Source organism: Triturus cristatus, chromosome 9 (assembly GCF_964204655.1).
Source record: "Triturus cristatus chromosome 9, aTriCri1.1, whole genome shotgun sequence".
NCBI classification, from domain to species: Eukaryota; Metazoa; Chordata; class Amphibia; order Caudata; family Salamandridae; genus Triturus; species Triturus cristatus.
In genome coordinates, this window is record NC_140592.1 from 1,160,891,460 (window position 1) to 1,160,915,235 (window position 23,776).

General features: G+C 40.0%; 1 protein-coding gene across 8 annotated transcripts in view; it reads left to right on the forward strand.

Annotated features, from left to right (window-relative positions):
• Positions 1-23,776, forward strand: part of SMOC1 (SPARC related modular calcium binding 1) — a 798,046-nt gene that overhangs the window by 352,632 nt on the left and 421,638 nt on the right. For 4 of the 8 annotated variants that reach the window (XM_085627140.1, XM_085627134.1, XM_085627136.1 and 1 more), the window contains exon 6: positions 16,434-16,490. In XM_085627140.1, coding sequence (XP_085483266.1) covers positions 16,434-16,490 — 57 coding nt within the window. Of the gene's footprint in view, positions 1-16,400; positions 16,491-23,776 lie in introns of all 8 variants that reach the window. The other 4 variants (XM_085627133.1, XM_085627137.1, XM_085627135.1 and 1 more) reach the window with 1 other exon arrangement.

A 23,776-nucleotide genomic window follows, 5' to 3' on the forward strand; every position in this document is an offset into this window, starting at 1 on the left:
TTTTCGGCTCTGCGTTGAGCAGAGAAATAGGCCTATACGAGGCGCAACGGTCCCGAGGATTACCGTCCTTGGGAATCACGACTATAGTGGCCAGGCGTTGGTCATCAGGGAGAGAGCCGAGTTCAAGCGACTCCGAGAACATACGACGGAGAAATGGCGCAAGTTTATGCATTTATGATATTTGTGTACACTTGGTGGCATATGCATTACAAATTACACTGTTTATTTTCATCAGCAGACTGACTAAATCATTTGCCTATTTAATGTCACACAGAATAAATTACCATCCTTTCCCTTAACAAACAATAAGTGAAAGTGTATTTCTTTGCGTACTACAAAGACACAGATTGTGCTCCAGACACTTCTTGTTGGGCTAAACCCTGTATGTTCCCAAATGACCAAATACAGAAGTAGGGGGAGCCACATAACGTGCGCTGTCTGTAGAGATACAAATATACAGATCTGAAGCCGATGTCGTTGAAGGTAATTTTAGCAGAACGTTGATGTACATCAAAGGCTTTGCCTTGTTTTGGAGGTTACTGCCACTCTTAGTTATGGGTAGGACAACATTATACAAAATGGTGATCCTACTGAGACACCTGTACCTTTTACGAACCAACTTGTCTGGCTTCCTCTACGGATATTCAAGAAAATATATGCTATTTTGCTTGACTTCATCTGGAGCACAGAAAAGGCATAGCAAGGCACTGCATAAGCTTCAGCTCTGCACATCCAAGGTGAATTTGGAGTTCCAGATTATTAGCTCTTTGTATAGATATGCAACTAAAATGGAATGCAAAATAGTTCTCAGACACATGGTTCGACTCTGCAAGATTATTAACTGTAGGAGGCCTTTACAGGGAAGGTCTCCTAAAGCACTTTACTGAACTAACTCAGAATGATGATATACCCCAGGTGCAGTTCCTGATGTATGCTACTTTTGTTAGGGGGGGTAAGCAGGTTGTTCGGCACGAGAGGAGTAGAGATTCCCAAACATGGAATTTTACACTTATTGCTCACACTAGGATCCACAAGGAGAGCAGTAATGCAGTGATACAAGTCCTAAGTGGCTATAAACAAGCTCGATTGGACTGTCCTGAAAGAGAAATAGTCCAGAAATGTTGATGCAGACTGGTTGTTGATTCTTAACTACACATTGAAGGTCTCTAGAAATGCAAGATTCAAGTACCTGCAATTTAACATCTTACACAGGTCATACCTCACACTGAAGCAGGTGAGCAATATATTATCTTTAACAAAAGCAGCTTTTCCCAGTGCGGAGATAATGGTAGCAGATTTTTATCACATCCTGGATATGTGCGTCTAGCACAGATTATTTGGAAGAAGTCTTAGAAATACTGACAGACTTGACAGGAAGAAACATGTTGTTCAGTCCTAAAGCCCTTATCCTCAAAATAGAAAGCTAACATCACAATTATAGATCTTGCATTGCTGTTATAACTATAATTTGGAACGACATGCTTGGGAGGGTGGTTGGGGGGGGCTCTGTTGGGGAAGTTTTTGAGCGGGAGAGGAGGGGTGGGGGGTCTTCTTGCTCCACATAATTGAACTGGATCGACCATGCAAGACGGACTGCAGGGTATCGTGGACACCTTATGGGACATTGGATGTGGGTCTATATAGATATTGGCTGGATGTCTGTGGTATTTCCTCCTGGCATTCGCTGTTGCCGAGTCAGTGGGCGGTGGGGTTGAATGTGTATTTTTATGACAATTAATAAAAGTCTGTTTAAAAAAAAAAATAACTATCATTTGGAAAATGCCTAAAGTGCATAACGTTGCCAGATGGAAGAGGGAGGTGGTGAAATGGGCCGGCCTGGAAAGCAAAGTACTGGACATAGAAAGGAGAAGGGGACTCAGGGAGGACTCATTTGTCCAGTCCTGGAACATATTATTAATGGAACTAGAAGGCCACATAATGGGCAATAATTGATAGAAATACACAAGAATGGAGCTAGGGCTGATCCCCACAAGAGTCCCAAGGCCGGTGGCGGGAGTGGCAATGACAGCCCTACATTAGGAGCCTAATCATTAGCAATAAACTCTATTTGACTAGTTGTGAATGAACTAAACAATTCCTCACAGATCTATAACCTTTGACAAGCGCTCAGCTTTGCAACAGTTGCAAAAAAACCACAAAGCAGGCAGGTTGGGAAAGGCATGCACCTACTTCCAAGGGCTTATTCACTCGTGTACGTATGCATATAACAAAATACGTTAAGACATAAGGTGCTGAGTTCTCTCTTATATTTATTACTTGGCAGTTGCTGTCCTTGTTACCTAACATCACGACATACTGCACGCAGTAATGTTTGCAAAAACTGACAATGTCTAAAAAGTCTAGTAACATAATGTAACAGATGTATCAGAAGGTTAAGATGCAGAATGCAATATGATATTATGTATTTTCAAACAAAAAAGGGGAAGGCACACTGCCTCACATCCCAGCACTTAGTTTGCCCCAATGCATCATGGTAAATGCAGTGTATGATAACACTTACTTCAGTTACAGTCTTTAGTTTTTCACCCTAGTTGGTGCAGCCAGTACTGTGTATCTCTTGATATGTGTTTCAGGATAGTCGTCCTTCTTCAGTAGAGAACAACACATTCTTTTAGGGGTGCTGGAAATGCTGTCCGAAGTCTTCTCAGGTCTCTGTACCACTCACCAGATGGAGGTGCATCAGCCAGAGCTTTTCAGTCCATTAGATCAAGGTGGCATTTCAAACAAAAAAAGGTAGAAGCACCCTACCTCAAATCACAGCACTCAGCGTGCTCCCACCCTCCTGTTTGAAAAGGGTCCCTTAAACTACTGAGCTCACAAGCTTATATTGATGCACCTGCGCCCAGTGTGTAGTACAGAGACCTGAGAAGACTTTGGGCAACATTTCCAGCACCCCCAAAACGACTTGTTTCTCTCTGCTGATGAAGGAATGAATCCAGAAACACATTGAGAGTTACACAGCAGAAGCTGCACCAACAAGGGTTAAATATTAAAGACTACTACTGAAGTGTTACCATGCACTGCATTTTCAATGATGCAGTGGGGCAAATTGAGTGCTGGGATGTGAGGCAGCGTGCTCCCACCCTCCTTGTGATTATGTATTGTCAATGTTATAAAACAACTTTGTAACAATGCTATATAACAGTAAAGCAAACTAAAAAAACTTAGGGCCTAATTTAACAACTGGTGGTATGTACTCTGTCCGTCAGGGTGGCCGAGCACATTAAATCTGCCACCCTGCTGTACCGAGGTCACTGCCAGCCCAGAGGTGATCTCTGTACCTTCAGAGGAACCACTATCAATCAATCAATCATGGCATTTGTAAAGCGCACTACATACCCGCAAGGGTCTCAAGGTGCTGGGGGGGAGGGGGGAAGCTGCTACTGTTCGAAGAGCCAGGCCACTATCACAAAAGTTCCTCTGCAGGTACCAAAGGCTTGATAGACAGCCATCGTCACTTCACAAACCTTTTTGTTTTTCAAAAACATAATCCCAAAGTGGAAGTTTGTTTCTGTAGTACAAATAACATAATTAATGACCCCCTTAACCACTCACCCAGGGAGCTTTTTCATAGGAGTGGGGGCCATTATTTTTTATCTTTCTGTTCAACACTGTTATGTTTTCTCAGTCGAGGACAGACAGAAAAACAAGACATCTTCCCAAAATAGGGTGGTTTCACTGATGCCCCTTACTCTGACAGCCATCACTCTTCCTAATCTTTCTGTCAATGGAACCAATGGGACCGCTGCCACCAGAAAGTTTATGGTCTGCCTAACTTGCAATTAAATCAAGAGTTTTATGGACAAGATACTCTCTCACCTTTGTGACAGAGTACCCTATCCGCTAAACTCTAAATCGGACCCTAAAATTTTTGTTTCTCTCTAAAAGTTGTTTTGTGAAACATTTATTTCTTAACTGCAATATTGTTTTTGGTATTGCTGTTCATGTGCCACATGCAATTTTTCTGAAGGGATCTTTGCTACTTGTTCCATACTGGTGACAGTGCATACTGGGTAAGATCTGGTAAAGCAGCGGGGGCTCCTCCACCAAGGCAGAGGAGCGTCGCCCCACTACTTAAAAGCAGTGCAATGGAAAAAATAAAATGATAATAACAGAAGTTATTATCATTTTATTTTGAGTATTTGAGTGGCTGCACCTAAAGTGTGCATAAATGTTAGGTCGGCCATCTCGTGCCGGCCAGTCATGGGTACTTTGCATGTTCACCACCCAGGCTGCATTACAGCCTGGGTGGAGCACATGCCCAGGCCCCTAGTCCCTGTCTGAGCGCCGAACCACGGCGATCAGACCAATCACGATGCTGCTATAAGCTGTGCTGTGATTGGCTAGGGGAGTCTGGAAGCCTGGGTGCTTCCTGTTCCTGCAAGGAGAGGTGGTGGCTAGTGACCGCGATCAGCAGGTAAGTTCTTTTTAAAAAAAATGTATCTCCTACCTTACCCCCCCCTCCCCCACCCCACTGTCCCCTACCAGCCACCACTGAGGTAAAGCTGGGGACCACAGAGGTTCTGCATGTTGAGGTGATGTCCCTGCAGTGGGAAGGCTGGATGGCCTGGCTATCCTTATTTAGTCTCACAAGCTGCTTTTCAGTTTTAGCTTGGCTTTGATTTTTGCTCATAATCTTGCCTTGTGGATCTTCACATGGCATTGGCTGCTCGGATTCTCACAATTCCGTGTTACTTCACCATGGCTCCTTTGATTGTGGCCTGATGCAGGGCTACGAGTTCTCCATTTCCATGTTGTTATCATTGTCACCTGCTCTAGTAGTTGCTGCTTGTTCTAGGGCTTAGACAATCTTTGATCTATAGCTCCAAGCTATGTCCTGAACCATTGTTGTTCCTTTAACCTGATTATCCCATTTGAGCAGTGGTCCAGTTGCCTGAAGGATTTCCATGTGCTAGAGTCCGCATGAATATTCACAGCCTGGGTGCAGATATCCCGCAAACACAGCTACCATTTGCTATGTTTTCACTGTCCTCTGTTGCACAATGTAGGTTAGCTCCAGACATCGTCCCTGCACCGGATAAGTACATGCTTTTTAGTGCACCATGCCTATCCGTAGTGTGCTTACATCGGAGCACCCATCTGATACCACGAAATCAATCGAATAGTACCAAAGACCACAAGAACTAGAAAACCTCAACTGTATTCAACCTAAATATATTTCTTTAACAACTATATTCAACATTGTCTTTATTGTTTGATAAGAGGATTGGTTTTACCAATAGGTGTGCAATCATACCAGCATTTGACCTGCATTATATTTTAATGTATTACTTTAGTATAGTGCTCTCTTTGCAAGAACATTTTGACTCAGACCTCTTCTGTTTGACTCAGCATCAAGTACTAACTTGAAGTATATCTATTTCTATATGTACTATACATTGCAATTTTATAGAACCAGTATTCAATGCACGAAGACCTGGAAATGCGGGTGCAAAATGAAGATTTTACAAAAACATAGTTAAAAAATACAAAATTATGTTGTTGCATGGGTTATAAAGTAATTTTTTTAAAAAGAACCAACGATCATAGTTATATGCTATGCATGGAAGGGCAAGTTTCATGCAGACATGCAATTTGTCAAAACCTGTTGATCAGTGTTTTAAGAAAAAGAGTAATCATTAAATCATTCTATTTATATTTATTTTTTATTTTTTATTGAATATATAAAAATTATTCGTCATATCAAAAATAGAGAAACATTCATGTGTACAGATTTACAAAAATAGAATGAATGAATGCATATACCCAATGACAATGATCAAAACCACATATGGATTACATCTAAACCAAGCAATGATTTTAGACAGCTAATAGCAAGTTGGCATAGTATGGTATTACAATATACATGATAAATCTATTACCAACATTTCAATGATTGGCTGGAATAGTCTCAATCATAGTAAGGAAATTGATGACACATAATGAGAAAACCAACGTGTTTCAGCAATGCCTTCATCAGGATTCCATCACTGTGGTTAACTGAACAAGGGGAAAATATATATATATATATACATATATGAAAAAATTAGAATAAACATTTGCCCTTACATGCATATACACAATACTTAAATTCATTTTTAATTGATGCTGTATGATACACAAGTGACTGATCTAGAATTTCAATAATATGAGTCAATGGAAAAGAAAAGGAGAGTCTACTGTATGACAAACAAAGCCACTAATGCAATGAACAGTGAATTCTAAAAATGATAAATGTACTATTCTCAATTTATATATAGTACAGGAAATTAACTGTGTTGGTTAATACTAGGGCGAAGATATTATTTATTCAAGTCATCAGCATTGATAAGAACTGGTGTCTCAATAAGACTGGAAGCTAAATGATAAGAAAAATATTGAAGAGTGAATAACAATTTTAATGATGCGATATCTCTAACTCATAAGAGAATCAGTGAGATACCAACTCTATTTAATCTGTATAAATTTGTTTATGAAACAGGGAAAATTGAAAACATGAATACCTGGATGGTAGAGGGTATGTAATAGAACCTCTAGATAAGTCAAGATAAAAGCCCCATGTTGTGGGTTGATAACCTGCAGAATAATATATGCTAGAATGAATTACTCAGAATTTATGATAGAAATTATGAAAATTATAATTCACCTTCTATCTTGATGGTTTAAAGGAATACTGATATTAACCTTACCGTTCCTATAATAGTCGTACTCATTATTTAGTGCCTTAACGTTGCAGTATCACTCAATCAGGCTATGCCTCCTTTTGATGGATACGAATTATAGAGGTGTGCAGGGATTCGTGTATCTATAATAAGAGTGATGATAAGACTACATTATAGATATCTGTAACTTGAGAGATCCTATTCACTTGAATGATATGTACTGACCTTTGACATAAAGGTGTTAACACTTCCAGTATGGTGAAAAAATCTTTGCTATGATGCAGCTGACACTGATTTATGATGGAGATAAATATCTTCACACTATTAAAAAAACAAGGACAAAAATGAAAAGTGTGAACAAAGAGTTATATAATAAAAAATGTGTGAAACTACACTATATGACCTAAAGTTCGATGTTAAATGATTTGTGTTCACATACTAACCCCAGTGCGAGATGTCTAACTTACACTTCAATATTAACTAAAAGAAAACCTAGTGATTTTGATGCAGCTGTATCTGAAACTACAACCTAACAAGAATTATGTTAGGTAGACGATATGAAAAATGACGGAGCACCTAATCGAAGTAAACAAAATAAATAGGCTCAAAATTAGCTTGCACTACAAACTACTGACGTGCAATGCAGTTGTTTGTCTATGAATTGGCGACAAGAAAATCCTAATGTCGTGTAACTAGGCGTATGATGCGGATTGGATAGAGCCATACCAAAAAATGATAAAATACCAGGGATGAACGAAAAATGACTCATGGCCAAGGGCTGCAAATGCGTATTGGATAAAACTGTGCCAAAAAATGATAAGATGCCAGAGGTGGACGAAAAATGAGATCGTGGCCAAGGGCTACAGATGCAGAGTTGGTTCGCTAAAATACTATCCCAAAGCATAATAACCAGCCGCATGTAGTAATCAAAGAGTTTTGCCACCTACTGGTATATGTGAAGCAGTAGCGTCCGCTGGGTATTGGTATCAAGGTGTGCAGGCTGTTGTGCTTTGGTTTATATGGTTGTTAGACGTGCCAGCGTCGCACTACCTGTTGCTTCATCAGCTGAAGCTGGTGTTAATCAGCCGTTGTTGCCAATGTATGGGCGCCATATTTGAGTAACTATTCTAATAGAAAACAAATATGGGGTTGTACATAAAAAACCTTGCTAGAAAAAGATATTTTGGTTTTCACAAGGGAATGTCTCAAATTGTCAAAATTAACTGACCTAGTGACGTGATAATTGAAAAAGCTGTCTTAACCTGTATTGAATACTCGCTCGAAACGTGGATCGGATGACCTCGAATTTCTTACGTGAATGAGCGCCATATTGAAATGACTAATCTCTTAAAGAAAACATGTAGGAGTGGACATGCAAAACCCACTGAAAAAATATAATTGTAACCACAAGGGGATCTCCCAAATTATCGAGAGTGTCTAACATGGTGACGTGATGATTAGAAAAGCTGTCTTAACCTGTATGAAGGGCTCAAAACATGGATCGAATCACCTAGAAATTGGTACATATCATGAGATCACCAAGGAATACGAGATAAATTTACTCTAATTCATGAGAGTATTAATCATGGCAATGTCATGTCTCGCGCTACATTATGAGTTAAACTAGATGTGAAACGGCCATGCATGCCGATCTAGAAACGCCATCTTGGAATGACTATGTAGATGGAAGGATTACATTGGAATAACATAAAAAATGATCTTCTAGAAAATTATTCGTAACGACAACTAATCTTGCAGATTATGGATGTTGTCTGACAAAAAGGCATGCAAGTATATAAGGTTTCATAACCCAAACTTTAGGTAAGATAACCTCATGTAAAATAGATGTATTGATGGGTCACCATTTTAAAACGGATGATTACATGTATGCCTTATTGCATTTTCCCAAAAACTTGATTACAACCAGAGTCTCTCTGAAGTCAATGCAACCAAGACTGTCAGTGTGTCTAGGAACAGTCAGTGCTAGTACAGTTTACATATTGGAAATTGTCAGAGGACTGATATTGGACAATCAATATGATTAATAATGAGTACCCATTAGGAATATCTGAAAAAGATGTGGAACAAAGACAGGCAGGGACTGGATGAATATTCAGTTGCTATACTTAATAGCTTGATCCCAAGGTATCTCTTGATTCAATCCCCTAGCTGCCATACCTAGAAAAAAATCCAATACACTTCCCTAACTTTTCTGGCCTTTTCTGTGGTTGTACCTGATTTGTGGAGAATCTTTTCCAAAATGTACCATTTCATATCCTCTGGTGCATGATTCATGTCAATATAATGTTTCACCAAAGGTGCTGAAATTTTGTGGGTTCCAATAGCAGATCTATGCTCTGTAAGTCTAGTATTGATTTGTCTGCCAGTTTCTCCCACATATCCTAATTGGCAGGGACATATGATTAGATAAATTACATCAGATGTCTTACAGTTGTTGAGTCTAGTTGAAGAAATGACTTGACCATTGAAGTGTAAGGTAGATGACTCTAGAGCCGTATCACATGATTTACAAGTGGTACATCTATAGGTACCTACTACTGATTTTGTGCCATCTATGCTTTTTTGTTGATATGAGACCATTGTTTTCATTCGTGAGTGAACCACATGATCTTTTAGATTTCTGTTGCGTCTGTATGCAAATAGTGGTTTAGGAATGGAATCAGAGTTGTTGGATCTATCTATATTACCATCCAGGTATTCATGTTTTAAATTTTCCCTGTTTCATAAACAAATTTATACGCGCATGACGGAACGGTTCCGTCATGCACGTCGGTTGCGCTGTGCGCATGACGGAACCGTTCCGTCATGGCCCCGCCCGCGCACGGAACCTTCAGCGTGGCGCGGAAATCCGCGCCGCGCTGAAGGGGTTAATACTCTCATGAATTAGAGTAAATTTATCTCGGATTCCTTGGTGATCTATCATGATATGTACCAATTTCTAGGTGATTCGATCCATGTTTTGAGCCCTTCATACAGGTTAAGACAGCTTTTCTAATCATCACGTCACCATGTTAGACACTCTCGATAATTTGGGAGATCCCCATGTGGTTACAATTATATTTTTTCAGTGGGTTTTGCATGTCCACTCCTACATGTTTTCTTTAAGAGATTAGTCATTTCAATATGGCGCTCATTCACATAAGAAATTCGAGGTCATCCGATCCACGTTTCGAGTATTCAATACAGGTTAAGACAGCTTTTTCAATTATCACGTCACTAGGTCAGTTAATTTTGACAATTTGAGACATTACCTTGTGAAAACCAAAATATCTTTTTCTAGCAAGGTTTTTTATGTACAACCCCATATTTTTTTTCTATTAGAATAGTTACTCAAATATGGCGCCCATACATTGGCAACACAAGGTGATTAACTGAGCTGATGAAGCAACAGTTAGTGTGACGCTGGCGCGTCTAACAACCATATAAACCAAAGCACTACAGCCTGCACACCTTGATACCAATACCCAGCGGACGCTACTGCTTCACATATACCGGTAGGTGGCAAAACTCTTTGATTACTACATGTGGCTGGTTATTATGCTTTGGGATAGTATTTTAGAGAACCAAATCTGCATCTGTAGCCCTTGGCCACGAGTCATTTTTCGTCCACCTCTGGCATCTTATCATTTTTTGGCACAGTTTTATCCAATACGCATTTGCAGCCCTTGGCCATGAGTCATTTTTCGTTCATCCCTGGTATTTTATCATTTTTTGGTATGGCTCTATCCAATACGCATCATACGCCTGGTTACACGACATTAGGATTTTTTTGTCGCCAACTCATAGACAAACAACTGCATTCCACGTCAGTAGTTTGCAGTGCAAGCTAATTTTGAGCGTATTTATTTTGTTTACTTCGATTAGGTGTTCCGTCATTTTTCATATCGTCTACCTAACATAATTCTTGTTAGGTTGTAGTTTCAGATACAGCTGCATCAAAATCACTAGGTTTTCTTTTAGTTAATATTGAAGTGTAAGTTAGACATCTCGCACTGGGGTTAGTATGTGAACACAAATCATTTAACATCGAACTTTAGGTCATATAGTGTAGTTTCACACATTTTTTTATTATATAAATCTTTATTCACACTTTTCATTTTTGTCCTTGTTTTTTTAATAGTGTGAATATATTTATCTCCATCATAAATCAGAGTCAGCTGCATCATAGCAAAGATTTTTTCACCATACTGGAAGTGTTAACACCTTTATGTCAAAGGTCAGTACATATCATTCAAGTGAATAGGATCTTTCAAGTTACAGATATCTATAATGTAGTCTTATCATCACTCTCATTATAGATACACGAATCCCTGCACAACCTCTATAATTCGTATCCATCAAAAGGAGGCATAGCCTGATTGAGTGATACTGCAACGTTAAGGCACTAAATAATAAGGAGTACGACTATTATAGGAACGGTAAGGTTAATATCAGTATTCCTTTAAGCCATCAAGATAGAAGGTGAATTATAATTTTCATAATTTCTATCATAAATTCTGAGTAATTCATTCTAGCATATATTATTCTGCAGGTTATCAACCCACAGCATGGGGCTTTTATCTTGACTTTTCTAGAGGTTCTATTACATCCCTCTACCATCCAGGTATTCATGTTTTCAATTTTCCCTGTTTCATAATCAAATTTATACAGATTAAATATAGTTGGTATCTCACTGATTCTCTTATGAGTTAGAGATATCGCATCATTAAAATTGTTATTCACTCTTCAATATTTTTCTTTTCATTTAGCTTCCAGTCTTATTGAGACACCAGTTCTTATCAATGCTGATGACTTGAATAAATAATATATTAGCCCTAGTATTAACTAACAGAGGTAATTTCCTGTACTATATATAAATTGAGAATAGTACATTTATCATTTTTAGAATTCACACTCATGTTCATTGCATTAGTGGCTTTGTTTATCATACAGTAGACTCTCCTTTTCTTTTCCATTGACTCATATTATTGAAATTCTAGATCAGTCACTTGTGTATCATACAGCATCAATTAAAAATGAATTTAAGTATTGTGTATATGCATGTAAGGGCAAATTTTTATTCTAATTTTTTCATATATGTATATATATATATTTTTTCCCCTTGTTCAGTTAACCACAGTGATGGAATCCTGATGAAGGCATTGCCGAAACGCGTTGGTTTTCTCATTATGTGTCATCAATTCCCTTACTATGTACATCAGTAATTGAGACTGTTCCAGCCAATCATTGAAATGTCAGTAATAGATTTATCATGTATATTGTAATACCATACTATGCCAACTTGCTATTAGCTGTCTAAAATCATTGCTTGGTTTAGATGTAATCCATATGTGGTTTTGATCATTATCATTGGGTATATGTATTCATTCATTCTATTTTTGTAAATCTGTACACATGAATGTTTCTCTATTTTTGATATGACAAATAATTTTTATATATTCAATAAAAATTCAAAATAAATATAAATAGAATGATTTAATGATTACTCTTTTTCTTAAAACACTGATCAACAGGTTTTGACAAATTGCATGTCTGCATGAAACTTGCCCTTCCATGCATAGCATATAACTACGATCGTTGGTTCTTTTTTTAAAAATTAGTCTTTTCCTTGGTAGGTTTTTATCCTATTTCCAGGGGCCCCGTGAGTTTTCAATATAAAGTATCTCGCAGCCTGTCTTTGAGGGGTTTCACATATCCATAGAGTTCATCGTTATATTAGCAACCCGCCTAGTTGCTGGTGTAGGTTTTGATTTTTGAGTCATTCCTTGGTAGGTTTTTATCCTATTTCCAGGGGTCCCGTGAGTTTTCAATATATGGGTTATAAAGTATGCATCTACAAAGCCCGAAACAGCTTTTCTGCTTTAAAGGGTAAGAGACCCATCTGAAGCGCAGGAGTATACAACCCATATGTAGTTTTTAATGTGGTGACATACGTCATGCTAGGAGTAAAATACGAAATGTAATGTCTTAGAGGCTTTAGGTTCTAAACATGTACTGCTTTTCCAATCTCTTTTGTGAGATTTCAACTTCAGAAATTAGCAAAGTGCATCATGTTCGTTCAAGAATGCAGAACACTATGTAAAATGTTTACCTGAAACATACTGGACCAAGAATACAGACTAGTATGGGTCTAGATCGACATACAGTCTTGCCTAAAAGGAAACATTTTACATATGGCATGAATGTAAAAATGACAACTTCAGAACAGATACTTTGCTGATGATGAATTCTATTAAGGCTGTAGGGTGTGATAAAAAGCATATTTAATGTTATTTATATTCTAATGCAAGAAAGCAGAGTGTGAATAATCGGTTACTTACAATGACTCTCACTGGGTAGGGCATGTTTCCCTTGACATTCATAATGGCCTCGACACAATGCCAGGACAGGTCTTGCAGATCTTCCTCTGTCCAAGGAGTTTTAAGCTCATTAACATGCCAAGATCCCTGGGTGTGGGCTTAACACTCCAATTCTAGGACTATGCCTCATGGTGGGGTGTAGAATTCCTCCTTTTCATAAACATATGAAGGGTGTCACTTCACTGGTTCTCACATGTCCTGTAATTTGTGTAGTCTCCTACTTTATTTTCGACCGACTGGTCAGTTTTTGTGCATAATTTAGATCTAATGCGGCTCTACAAGATGTGACTAATGATACGCCTATAGTCTGTAAGCTACCTGAAATGGCTGCCGGATGACCACTTAAATCTTGATTTACTGCTGAGATTATGGAGGTTGCCCTTTAGAAGGACTTTGCTAGATTTCATCATATGGTGGTTACTGTAGGATACTGGTACAAAAGTGGTTCTGATTCTGTTTTATTTTATGAGTCGCTATGCAAAGTGGAACCTTCTGATTAAAGTCTAATGTGTCCCTTAGAAACGAAGCCAACCCAGCTACATTCACAGCATCCTCCCATAAATCTTGAAGAATAATTTCAAATATGATATACCATTAGATTTCATCCTTTGAAATCACAAAATTGCCCATCCAATTAATCTTCTGTAAAGAATGCATCTAACTTATTAATGTATATTTTCTATTGTACAGACAGGCTAGTTGAATAAATTACAGAGGAAGATAAAAACTAATTGGTCCTAGCAGAGGAAAACAAACTTGGAGAATTGGGATCTGATTTACTAAGGTTTGCACTGGAGCAGCTTAGGAGATACCTGAAGCTAGTATGCAGGTTCTTTTTCACCACATTGACAATGGTTTGCCCATGGAGACATATGTGACATTTGAGCAAACCACAGTGACTTTAGGTTGAATTAGAGCATCTTCCAAATTTACCAGGCAGCTTCATATCCCAAGAATCACTCTCCACGGCAGCTCATTTATGTTACTAGTGTTAAATTAAATCCCCATAAGGAGGGTTCCTCGGTCACATCTAGGATACAATGTTTAATGCATTCATAAATAGGTGACCACTTGCCTAGGAGTAACCTACATGCTTTGTGTATAAAAATGTCTCTTCTTTATTCTCTTAAGGACACCTGCATCTTTTGGTGCAAATGGCTTCTTGTTTGTTCACATACAGATTTCAGGAAGACACTCTCAATTAAAGACCATTACAATGTATTTAATCTAAATACAGTCTCGTACTCTAAACTGAAATAATTGTCAAAACCCACTACACTCAAAACACCAACTACGACATACATTCCTTTCTCGAACTGGAACACATAGAATGACATGGAGCACAAAGGACACAACACTGCCCCTTCACCTCTACAGACAGAGTGTGCATATTACTTTAAAGGGCTTTTGTCTTACTGTTCAGTAACTGAGGGACAAAGCAAGGTAAAACAATCGACTGCTTTTTGTATTGTGACAGAGTTTTGGTTACATCTGCTATCTGCAAACCAATGTTTTCCATCCTGAATGTGATTTTAGAGTTTATTCTATAGGTATCACAGACCGAGAACTTTAAAGGACTTTAAGCTTGATTTAGGGGAGGACGGCAATGGGGTCATACCTCAACCCTGTACTTCCTCCGTTGATAGTCAAACCCAAAATGGAAATAAAACATGGCATTTTAAAACAACAAACTTCATGCTTGGCAACACATGCACCCGTCCCAAAATGGTGCTTTGCCAATCACAACTGCAAACACTGCCATCCTCTCGATTTTTTAAAAAAATTCATTTTTTTAAATTTTTGTTAAATGTTTCCATCAGCGCAGTGAAACCAACAACAGGGAAAAATAAAGGACTCAATCCTCGGTGTACATATCAGGAGAAATCCGTACTTCCCGCGCTTCCTCCCTAATACCCCAACCCTCCACCCTCTCTACCCCCACCCCCCCCTGTCAGTGTGCCCGCGTCAACACTGCCATCCTCTCGATACAGCATGCAGCAGTGTCAGCCACACTTCACAGGCAGAGAGTGCTCCTCTGCATGACTCAACCAACCCTTTCTTTGCTCACCCCCAAAGCAATGTAACCATTGAAACAAGTATCTACAAAATGATGTGGGTTGGTCCAACACCATTAAACAAGCTTTTGGCTGAAGGGCCCTGACCTGAACAAGCCAATGGGTGAAGGGGGTAAGGGAGCTGATTCAAAGCACATTTCTGTATCCTGTTTGCAGCTAACGAGTACTGGTAACAGCAAGCTGTCAAGCCAGACTTTTAAACACAATAAGCAGGTTAAGGTAGTGTCAAGGTGCTCCTTTCAGTTAGAAGGAAACGAAAATAAACTAAATGAAAAGATTTTTGCCTCAATTCAGTAGATTTAAGTCATTGTTCCTAGTTGTGGCGGTAAGACACTAGATATTCAGTTACCTGTCAGTGCTTAATGGATCATCAAGGAAAAGGTCCAAATATATAGAGGTTGTGTGAACATGTGCAGGTCACCTTGTCTGAAATGTTGGGTTAAATGTGAAAAGTATTATGCAAAAACATATTGTGTAGAAACACGGGTACTGATTTTGAGCTAGGCAGACCAGATACTCTGCCACCAAAGTGCATAGTGCCCTGCCCGCTAAACCGATGATCAACTTGCTGTATTTAGAGTCAGAGTGCCATGTGTCTGCTGCAAAAGTGTATATTGGTGGCTTGATGGACTAGGAGCCATCAGTGTAAGTACATTAGACCATCCATCCTATTTAGAGTAAATAATCGGATGCAGTTTTCTTCTCTTTTGGATAGCTAGGAAAAGCCAGGTACTCCCTAAGAGGAAAAAAAGAAAAAATAACCCCCCACCCTGGTAGAAAACTTCCACTGTGTCAGGGTCATATGAAAATTTTACTGAAACAAACTGCTGCTTTGGAAGTTGTTTTTTTTTAAAGCAAAATGTTTGCTGTTTGACCACATGAAACAAGGTAGACCCTCTGCATGAATATAAAAACATTTATACATGTGCTCTTCTGATTAGCAAACAGGCAAAGCTCCCCTCTCTATACTAACTGTGGATATGTACCATATTATACAGAGTTATGCAGTTTAAGAAAGAAAGATGACTCAAAGGGTCCTAAAATATATATCATTGTTATCTGGTTTCAACCAACAAATGTTAAAGAGGTTATATATAAATATTGTGCCTACCTGCTTGTACATTTGTCTTATATCATTGTGCATTTGTTTGTGTCTTTTCATCTCCCACTTCTCTTTAAATTTGTTCTTGGCCGGGCCATGCACAAATCCCAACCATTCAACAATTCCTTAGAGTAGATAGCATTTACCTAAATAATGGTAGTTTCTTTTCGGTTCTTTTTAACCCTCAATTCAGATGACGGTTTGAAGTCAACGCCAACAATGGAGACGCCACCCATTTTCGATGGAGACGGTAAGCTCATTTTCTTTAAATTCAAACCAGCTTTCTAAAGTTAGTATTATAATGCCTGGCAAAAAATAAACAGCTGACACTGTAGAAATGGGTATCAAGTGACAACAGAGCCATGTTCGAAAGGCAGCAGGTGGAACAAGGATGTATGTTTGCACCCTTGCCCATAATTTTGAGTCCTATCACTTTGGCATTTTCTACTTCTCACTGTGTGTAGCTTTACATGGAATCGGTGGGCCCATTACCACCTCATTTGGTTGAGACACTGCTTATGGGCATATCTGAGCCGACTGTTACATTGCACTTAGTCTACATAGAATAGCAGTGTAGACTGATGTGCCATTGCCAGCACTTGAAGGTGTTTTTGTTCACGTTGTTTCTGGGCTAAATATTGCATATTCCCCATTGTGGGGCACTGAAGTGCTTCCCTACATGGGCAGAAAACTACACCTTGTAGGGAGTCTGGTCAGAAGGGTATTGTTTTTCATCCCTAATGGGAAGTGTTTCCAGGTCTTGCATGATTTCTTCTGTTATGGGACACAGCACTTCTCAGTGTGAGAAACAGATGCACAGTTTATTTTTTTCAGTAAACTGATAGCTTTGGGTAGCTCTTCAGGACCCTTTATGGTCTATCTAATAATCATAGTCGAATTAGCTGGTTACTGCACTGAGTTGTCTGGGTTGTCTCTAAAGTTGATGGTCCTGAGCATGTATGTTTGAGAGAGTAGTGGTGGGAAGGACTATGTTACTATCATCCATATCTGAATGTCATTGTGAGATGTAAAGAAGCATTCTTAGTATATAGCTAGTTGGGATCTGCAGTGGTGGACTAGAATAAAACCATCAGATTGTCCACCAGCATGTATGGAATCTGGGTGTGCCAAAGTAAAGGCTGCTAATGTCTTTAAAACTACTGAATAGATTTACAATAAACCAAAACCCACCATAATCCCATTCAGGGTTTATTTCTGTAGCAGAGAGCAAAGATTACTGTGGGAGGTAAAAGGGAAAGTGCTGCATATTAAGTGCACCCCCTCCCCCCCCCCCAACTGATAGGTTTGCATGAAACTCGAATTATCACAAGTATGCTAAACATGTTAAGTGACTGCCAGGTGTTATGAAAGGCCATACAACTGCCACAAAAGATGTTTTGACCCCTTCTCCATTTAACTTTAACCACTCCACTATCAGCCCTTTCTCGGATCTGCATGAAACCCAAAGGTTCTGCACTGAATTTAATGTGCAGATGTAATACATATTAATGCAATTTAATGTAGATTCATTACAGAGCACCAACATTATTTGCACATAAAATTGTTTCTGTCGTAACTGTTAACTGTATCCTCCCCCGATGAAACTTGCCATACCCACAGAAGACGAGACATGCTAAATTTCTGCCAGATGTTTTGTGGATTCTTTAAATGATACCATGAAACACTTCTTGAACCAATTCTGAATGTGCCCCAGTTGATGAATCTGCATAAATACATGCTAATCGCCTGCCAGGTTTCATACAAATTCATTAAGTAGCCGTAAAGTTGGGGGCAAACCACAAAATACACCTAGGCAACTGTCAGGACCCATCCAAAATGTAACCCCCTCATACCCAGACCCGAACACCCCTTAGACACCAATCTCTAAAAAACTACAGCACAGATTGGTTGACATTGTAGCACCAGTCATGCTGGTTACACCACTTCATCTCTCCTAATGCTGTGCCAAGCCTCCTTCAACACTCTTGCCTGTGGCAAAATGGCATATCACCACAACAGACGTGACTATTGACATGATACTGTTAGAGAGTCCATGTTGAGTGGGAGTGATGAACTCAGGAATATCTGGAATGGCACCAGAAAGCAGGTACCACAGTTATATCACCACATATCTAAAGTACCAATTTAGTTAAAGGTAAATACATCTGTTAGTTACAGGTAAAAATTGGCTACACCTACCTGCTTCATCAGAGAAGGTTGCAGAAAGCTCCTAAGTATATTTTATTATTAAATGTCTTTCTAGATAGCAGAGTCTCCATCAAAGTATTACTAGTTTCAGAAGCCATCTGTGTTGACCATATAAAATTGCTCTTCATTGGGTCAGTTGTAAAATCTCTTTAAAGTGAGTTGAAGGTGAAGTGAAGGGCACTGAGGCAACAGACATGAGAAAGAATAATTGGAAAAACTAATGATGGATTTATTAAGATCTGCTTTGGAGGTTTTTCACCGATGTCAAAGCATTAAAAAATGGTTCAGGGCCCACACAGCCAATGGGACGAAAACCACTGGTTTGCATCAGTGCCGAACCTCACTGGGTACACCTGACACTGATCATGACCTTACTTCCTGTTCCCAAAACGGGTAATGTTCATAGAGCAGCACTAAAACGCCAAGTAGCCTTTAATCCACCACTCTCCATGTGCAGAACACAACTCGATCTGGCAAAGGGAACCTTTAGGACCCATAGGATAGGGTACAGTCTGTACCTCAACCCACTCTCAGGAGGCACCACTTAATGGTAAAGTGCAGTGTGACCTCAGCCTCACTTTAGATTGAGTACAGAAACCCCTGGATCCCGAGGTGGTCCTTGGAATCTCAGTGACCTTTTTCAGGTCTCCTAGGAAACTCTAATTGTGCATACTGGGCAGGGGCAGCTCCTCCACTAGGGCGGAGGAGCGTCGGCCTACTGCTTTCTCCAGTATGAGAAGCAGAAACATAAAATGGTAATAACTTTCCGTTATTACCATTTTATGTGTGGTTGCAGGTGGGGGGTGGGGGGGCTTCTCTGCGAGCAGCCAGGTCAGGGGAGGAGTGGTGTGCCCACTCCTGAGGGCGCAATGAATGTTTGGTCGGCCCTCTGGGGCCGCCCAAACCAGTCATACGCACTCAGCCCTTGCTCCATGAAGGCTGCATGCAGAACATGGCCTTCCCGCAAGCCCCTTGCTGTGCGGCATCCCCACCAATAACAACACTGCCATTGCAGCGTTGTGATTGTCTATGGGGAGGGAGCCTGGTTGCCTGTTCCTGGCAGAGGCAGGAGTGCGGGTGCCGAGAAGACGTGGGACCCGGCTGGCGGAAAGGTAAGTTTGATTTTTTTTCTTAATTATTAAATGAAGCACCCCTCCCTGCGTGACCCTCCCTTCCTTAGCTCACCCCCGCACCCGCTAGCCATGCCAGCCGCATCTGATACTGGGCAAAGGGCTTCTTTTGGCGCATGCATCCAAAGCTGTAATATGACACATGTACAATTCAGGCATTCCTTCTATTACCTTGTTGTTTGTTGCAGTGGAGGGATACCTAACTGACGAGGCCTGGGAGGCCAAAACCAATCTGGAGTTGCTTGTGTAGCCATCTGGAGAGGGCATGGACTGACAGTTCAGCTGAACTGTTCCGACTCGAGCAGGAACACGATTGATTTGCATACAGCTGGTTTCTGTCAAGAGAGACATAGTAGGTGAAAACCAATGGACTGTAATGTGGCTCCAAGCGTTCACCTGTGGCTGAGATTATTTCAAACATTACTTCCATCACTTATTCCTTATTGTTTGTTGCAAGAGCACAAACAAAAGCATCACCTCATTTGCATACCAAAATACCAATCTCCAAATTAGGGAATACTGCCTTTCCATGGGCGGGCATTATCTTAGTGTCCGTGCAATAGAATCAATGGCATTTGCATAAACTGATTTCATTTGATTACTGTTGTGCTTACTGTTAGAAATTGGGATTCTGGTTGGCAGAGGTATGCACCCTGTCCAAGCCGGAACCACAATCCTAGTCTTGGTAAATCACAAACACACAATAAATTAACCTGTGCTCACCTCCTGGTAGATTGGCACAGAGCAGTGAGGTTTAACTTAAGAGGCAATGTATAAAGTATTCGTGCAACACTTAGGTCAGTAAACAGCGAAAATGCCATAATATTCCATAATCCATAGCAGGGTACATAATCTCGCTTAATTAAATGAACAAAACAAGACAAAAACGTCAAAAATCCAGTGAGTAGAACCAGAAAAATGAATTTCTAAAGAATATCTTGAGATATAGTGCTTAAAAACATAAAGCACCAACTGGGGCTATCTGGTCGCACTTGACCAGTTCAAATCTGAAAAGTTAGGCTGACCACGATGGAGTGTGAGTCAGATACAGGAGTCACCCAGGCCCCACGGAGGAAGCGTTAAAACTGCACACACAGGCTCCGCAATGGAAGGCTTGAGACGTGTTTTAAAGGGCTACTGAAGTGGGCGGCACAATCAGTGCTGCGGGCCCACTACTAGCATTTAATTTCAGGTCCTGGGCACATGTAATGCACTTTACTAGGAACTTATGAGTAAATTAAATATACCAGTTGTGGCTAAGCCAATGTTACCTTGTTTTAGGGAAAGAGCACCTGTACTTTAGCACTGGTCAGCAATGGTAAAGTGACCAGAATCGTAAAGTCAGCAAAAATGAAGTCAGGAAAACAGGAGGTCAGAAAGCAGTCTAACACTTACATAATAAGAAGTGAAGGCAGTAGATGTCTATTTCTTAAAAGTGAAAGATGGAACTATGTTTGATACCAAGTCATGTTGTTTATTTTTATTACATAAATGGCAAAAGCAGTGCATGGTCAGTTTAAAAAAAAAATCCTTTATTATTATTTTTTCAATAACGGCATGGCTAAAAAGAACACAATATTCTGCTACTACTTTGTTGTTTTAAACTCAATATAAAATAACACACACACCTTAAATGAAAAATAAATACAATTATACTAATCATTGGGAAATGCACTATTTTATGTTATGAAACCTTTATTAGTTATTGTGATCACTACAGATGTGTGTGTGTTTAACCAGAAAGCCACAGAACAGAATCCTGGCAGTAGGGAATAGTGAAGTGTATTTTTAGTGCTACAAGGTCCCAGTCAGTGACAGAAAGCACTCTGAATGTGAGTCATTATTTTAAATTTGCATTAACACTGTACAAGATGTGCTGCTAGAAAGATTCAGATTTAGGAGAAGAAAAGTTCCTTCACAATATAAATTTAAGTAATATGCAATCAGACTGTCCATACTGCAAACACTCTGCATATGTCCCACGCACTCCACAGCTCAGCTGTTAACACCTTTACTGTATCTTTCAGTAAGAATAAATCTTTGTGATCACAAGCTTCAAGTAACTCCATCAATTAAAGTGGTTTCCAAGCAGCCTTTACATTTGCAGTTTAACCCATTTCGCACAATTACATTTCTTTCAGGCAGCAGGCATTCTGTTTAACTGTCTGTCCCTCCCTCGGCTTCACAGCACAGGAGACTCCCTTCCTTCAGTTTCAGCCAAGGCATCCCAATTGTCGGGATTAACTGTCCTGGGATGGTTGTCTTTTACAAAAGGTAGGGGAACTGTTTTGTATAATTAAAAAAGTATGGGAATGTAGTGTCCTACAGATGCTGCAAGGGCTGGACAGGCCTATTCTTTCCGTCTGGGCATTTTGGAGGCCGGTTTTGAAAGCTGAGGCCAACTCCTGGTGCCTCTGCCACTTTCCCCAGCTTCCCAAGACAAACTGCAGCAGGCACACGGAGCCTCAAGAGAGAGCCAAGAGAAAGGGGTGGGGGGTGGAGCGAGGGCGAGCTATCAGAGGGGGAGAGAATGGATGGATGAATGGAGAGGGAGGTAGAGTGAGGAGAGGGGAGAGCAGGGCTTGTTTGCACATTTCTGCCAGTGCTGCTTTGTGTTCCTTGGAACCCTCCCACTTCTACCTCTGACTAAGATGGAGAGCCAGGGTGTGGGATGAGTGGCACAGAATGCCAGGAAGAGGGGTGGGATAAGTGGCACAGAAAGTGCCAGGAAGTACAAAATTGGAGAATCAGAGAATGATAATTGACACAAGGCGTGTGGTACTACTATATTATATAACAGATAAAGTACCACCTGCTGTACATTATATGGATATTGCAAGTGTCAGAGGAGTTCCATAACCATATGGAGGAATGAGTCAGAAGGTCGAGTTCCCTTATAAGGTTATAGAACTCCTGCCTTTAACCTTGGCTGCTGGTTGTGGCACCAGGCACTGTGACGTCAGAGCTTGTCTGTAATAACCTTATAATAGTCGAGTTCTGACGTCTTTTTAAAAATATATATACTTGGTGCGTCATAAATCGTTTATTATAAAGAGATGAATGACTGAGATTAGTGACTGGAGTTTATACAGGGGTTAAATAATCTCATGTATTATAAAGAAATTAGAGACTGCCCTATTACAGTTATATGATTTTTCCCATGCCTCTTGTGAGGCCTAAAAAGGTTAGATACCAAATTGGGGCAGATGGAAGAGTAAGAAAATTTGATGTGAGGGCAGACCTGGCAGAATGAAAGGAGCAAAAAGGAGGTCGCGGACCGGATCTTAATAGCGGGAGCAGTGAGGTATGTCGGAGGAGATGGTCTCATGGGGCCACCTTGTAAAAAAACACTGTTAAATGATCATGGAGAGTGGGGGCGTGATAGCGTTATCTCTTACTGCGAGAAGGAAAATAAAGGTGAAACGTGCAAAAGCTACGTGTTGGATCCATGCACACATGTCAAGTTTCCCAGCTCCATGCATGATGTAATGCTCCATTCAAGGTTTTTTTAAATCTGAATTCTGGGACTTGCAGTCCTGTTTTATAATACAATAAACAAGACTACATGTCCCACAATGAAAGAAAAAAATGTGGACTGGGGCAGCGCATCACACAATGAGATGGGAAACTTGGTAGGGCTGCCCATGTGACGGACAGGCTTTGACTCTGAGTCATTGCAAATTTTCCTAGATGTAATAATGCTAGAAATTCCCTCTAATGGTTGATCAGCATTGCCGACATGCGCCCAAACGAATTGATCTTATGCAAAACCCAACTCCAAAAAAACCCTCGGTAATTCTAGCTCTTGCGTGTACCTGCATCCCATTAATCTTGCCAAAGCGGATATCCCAGTTTCACGGTAAGATTGAGCCCTCCAGATCTACTTTTCTTCATGCTCTGCGCTTTATTCCAGTCCTCAAACTATTTGTTTCAGATTGGTAGTTAAGAGGGAACATTTACACCACACAGGAAGACAACATACAAAAAGCAGAGCTTTTATTTTATAGACTGCTTTAGTTTTCAATGTATAACTCGCTGCTGCTGCCTCAGGGCAATTCTGGGTGCATACAAAGTCCAAACAATTAACAAGTACTTCATACCAAGCAAACACACAAATGCCATGTTAACCGCAAAAAAATACAGCATGCAAACAATGAAAGAAAGCAAAAGAAAATAACATCTCTATTTCTGAGCCATG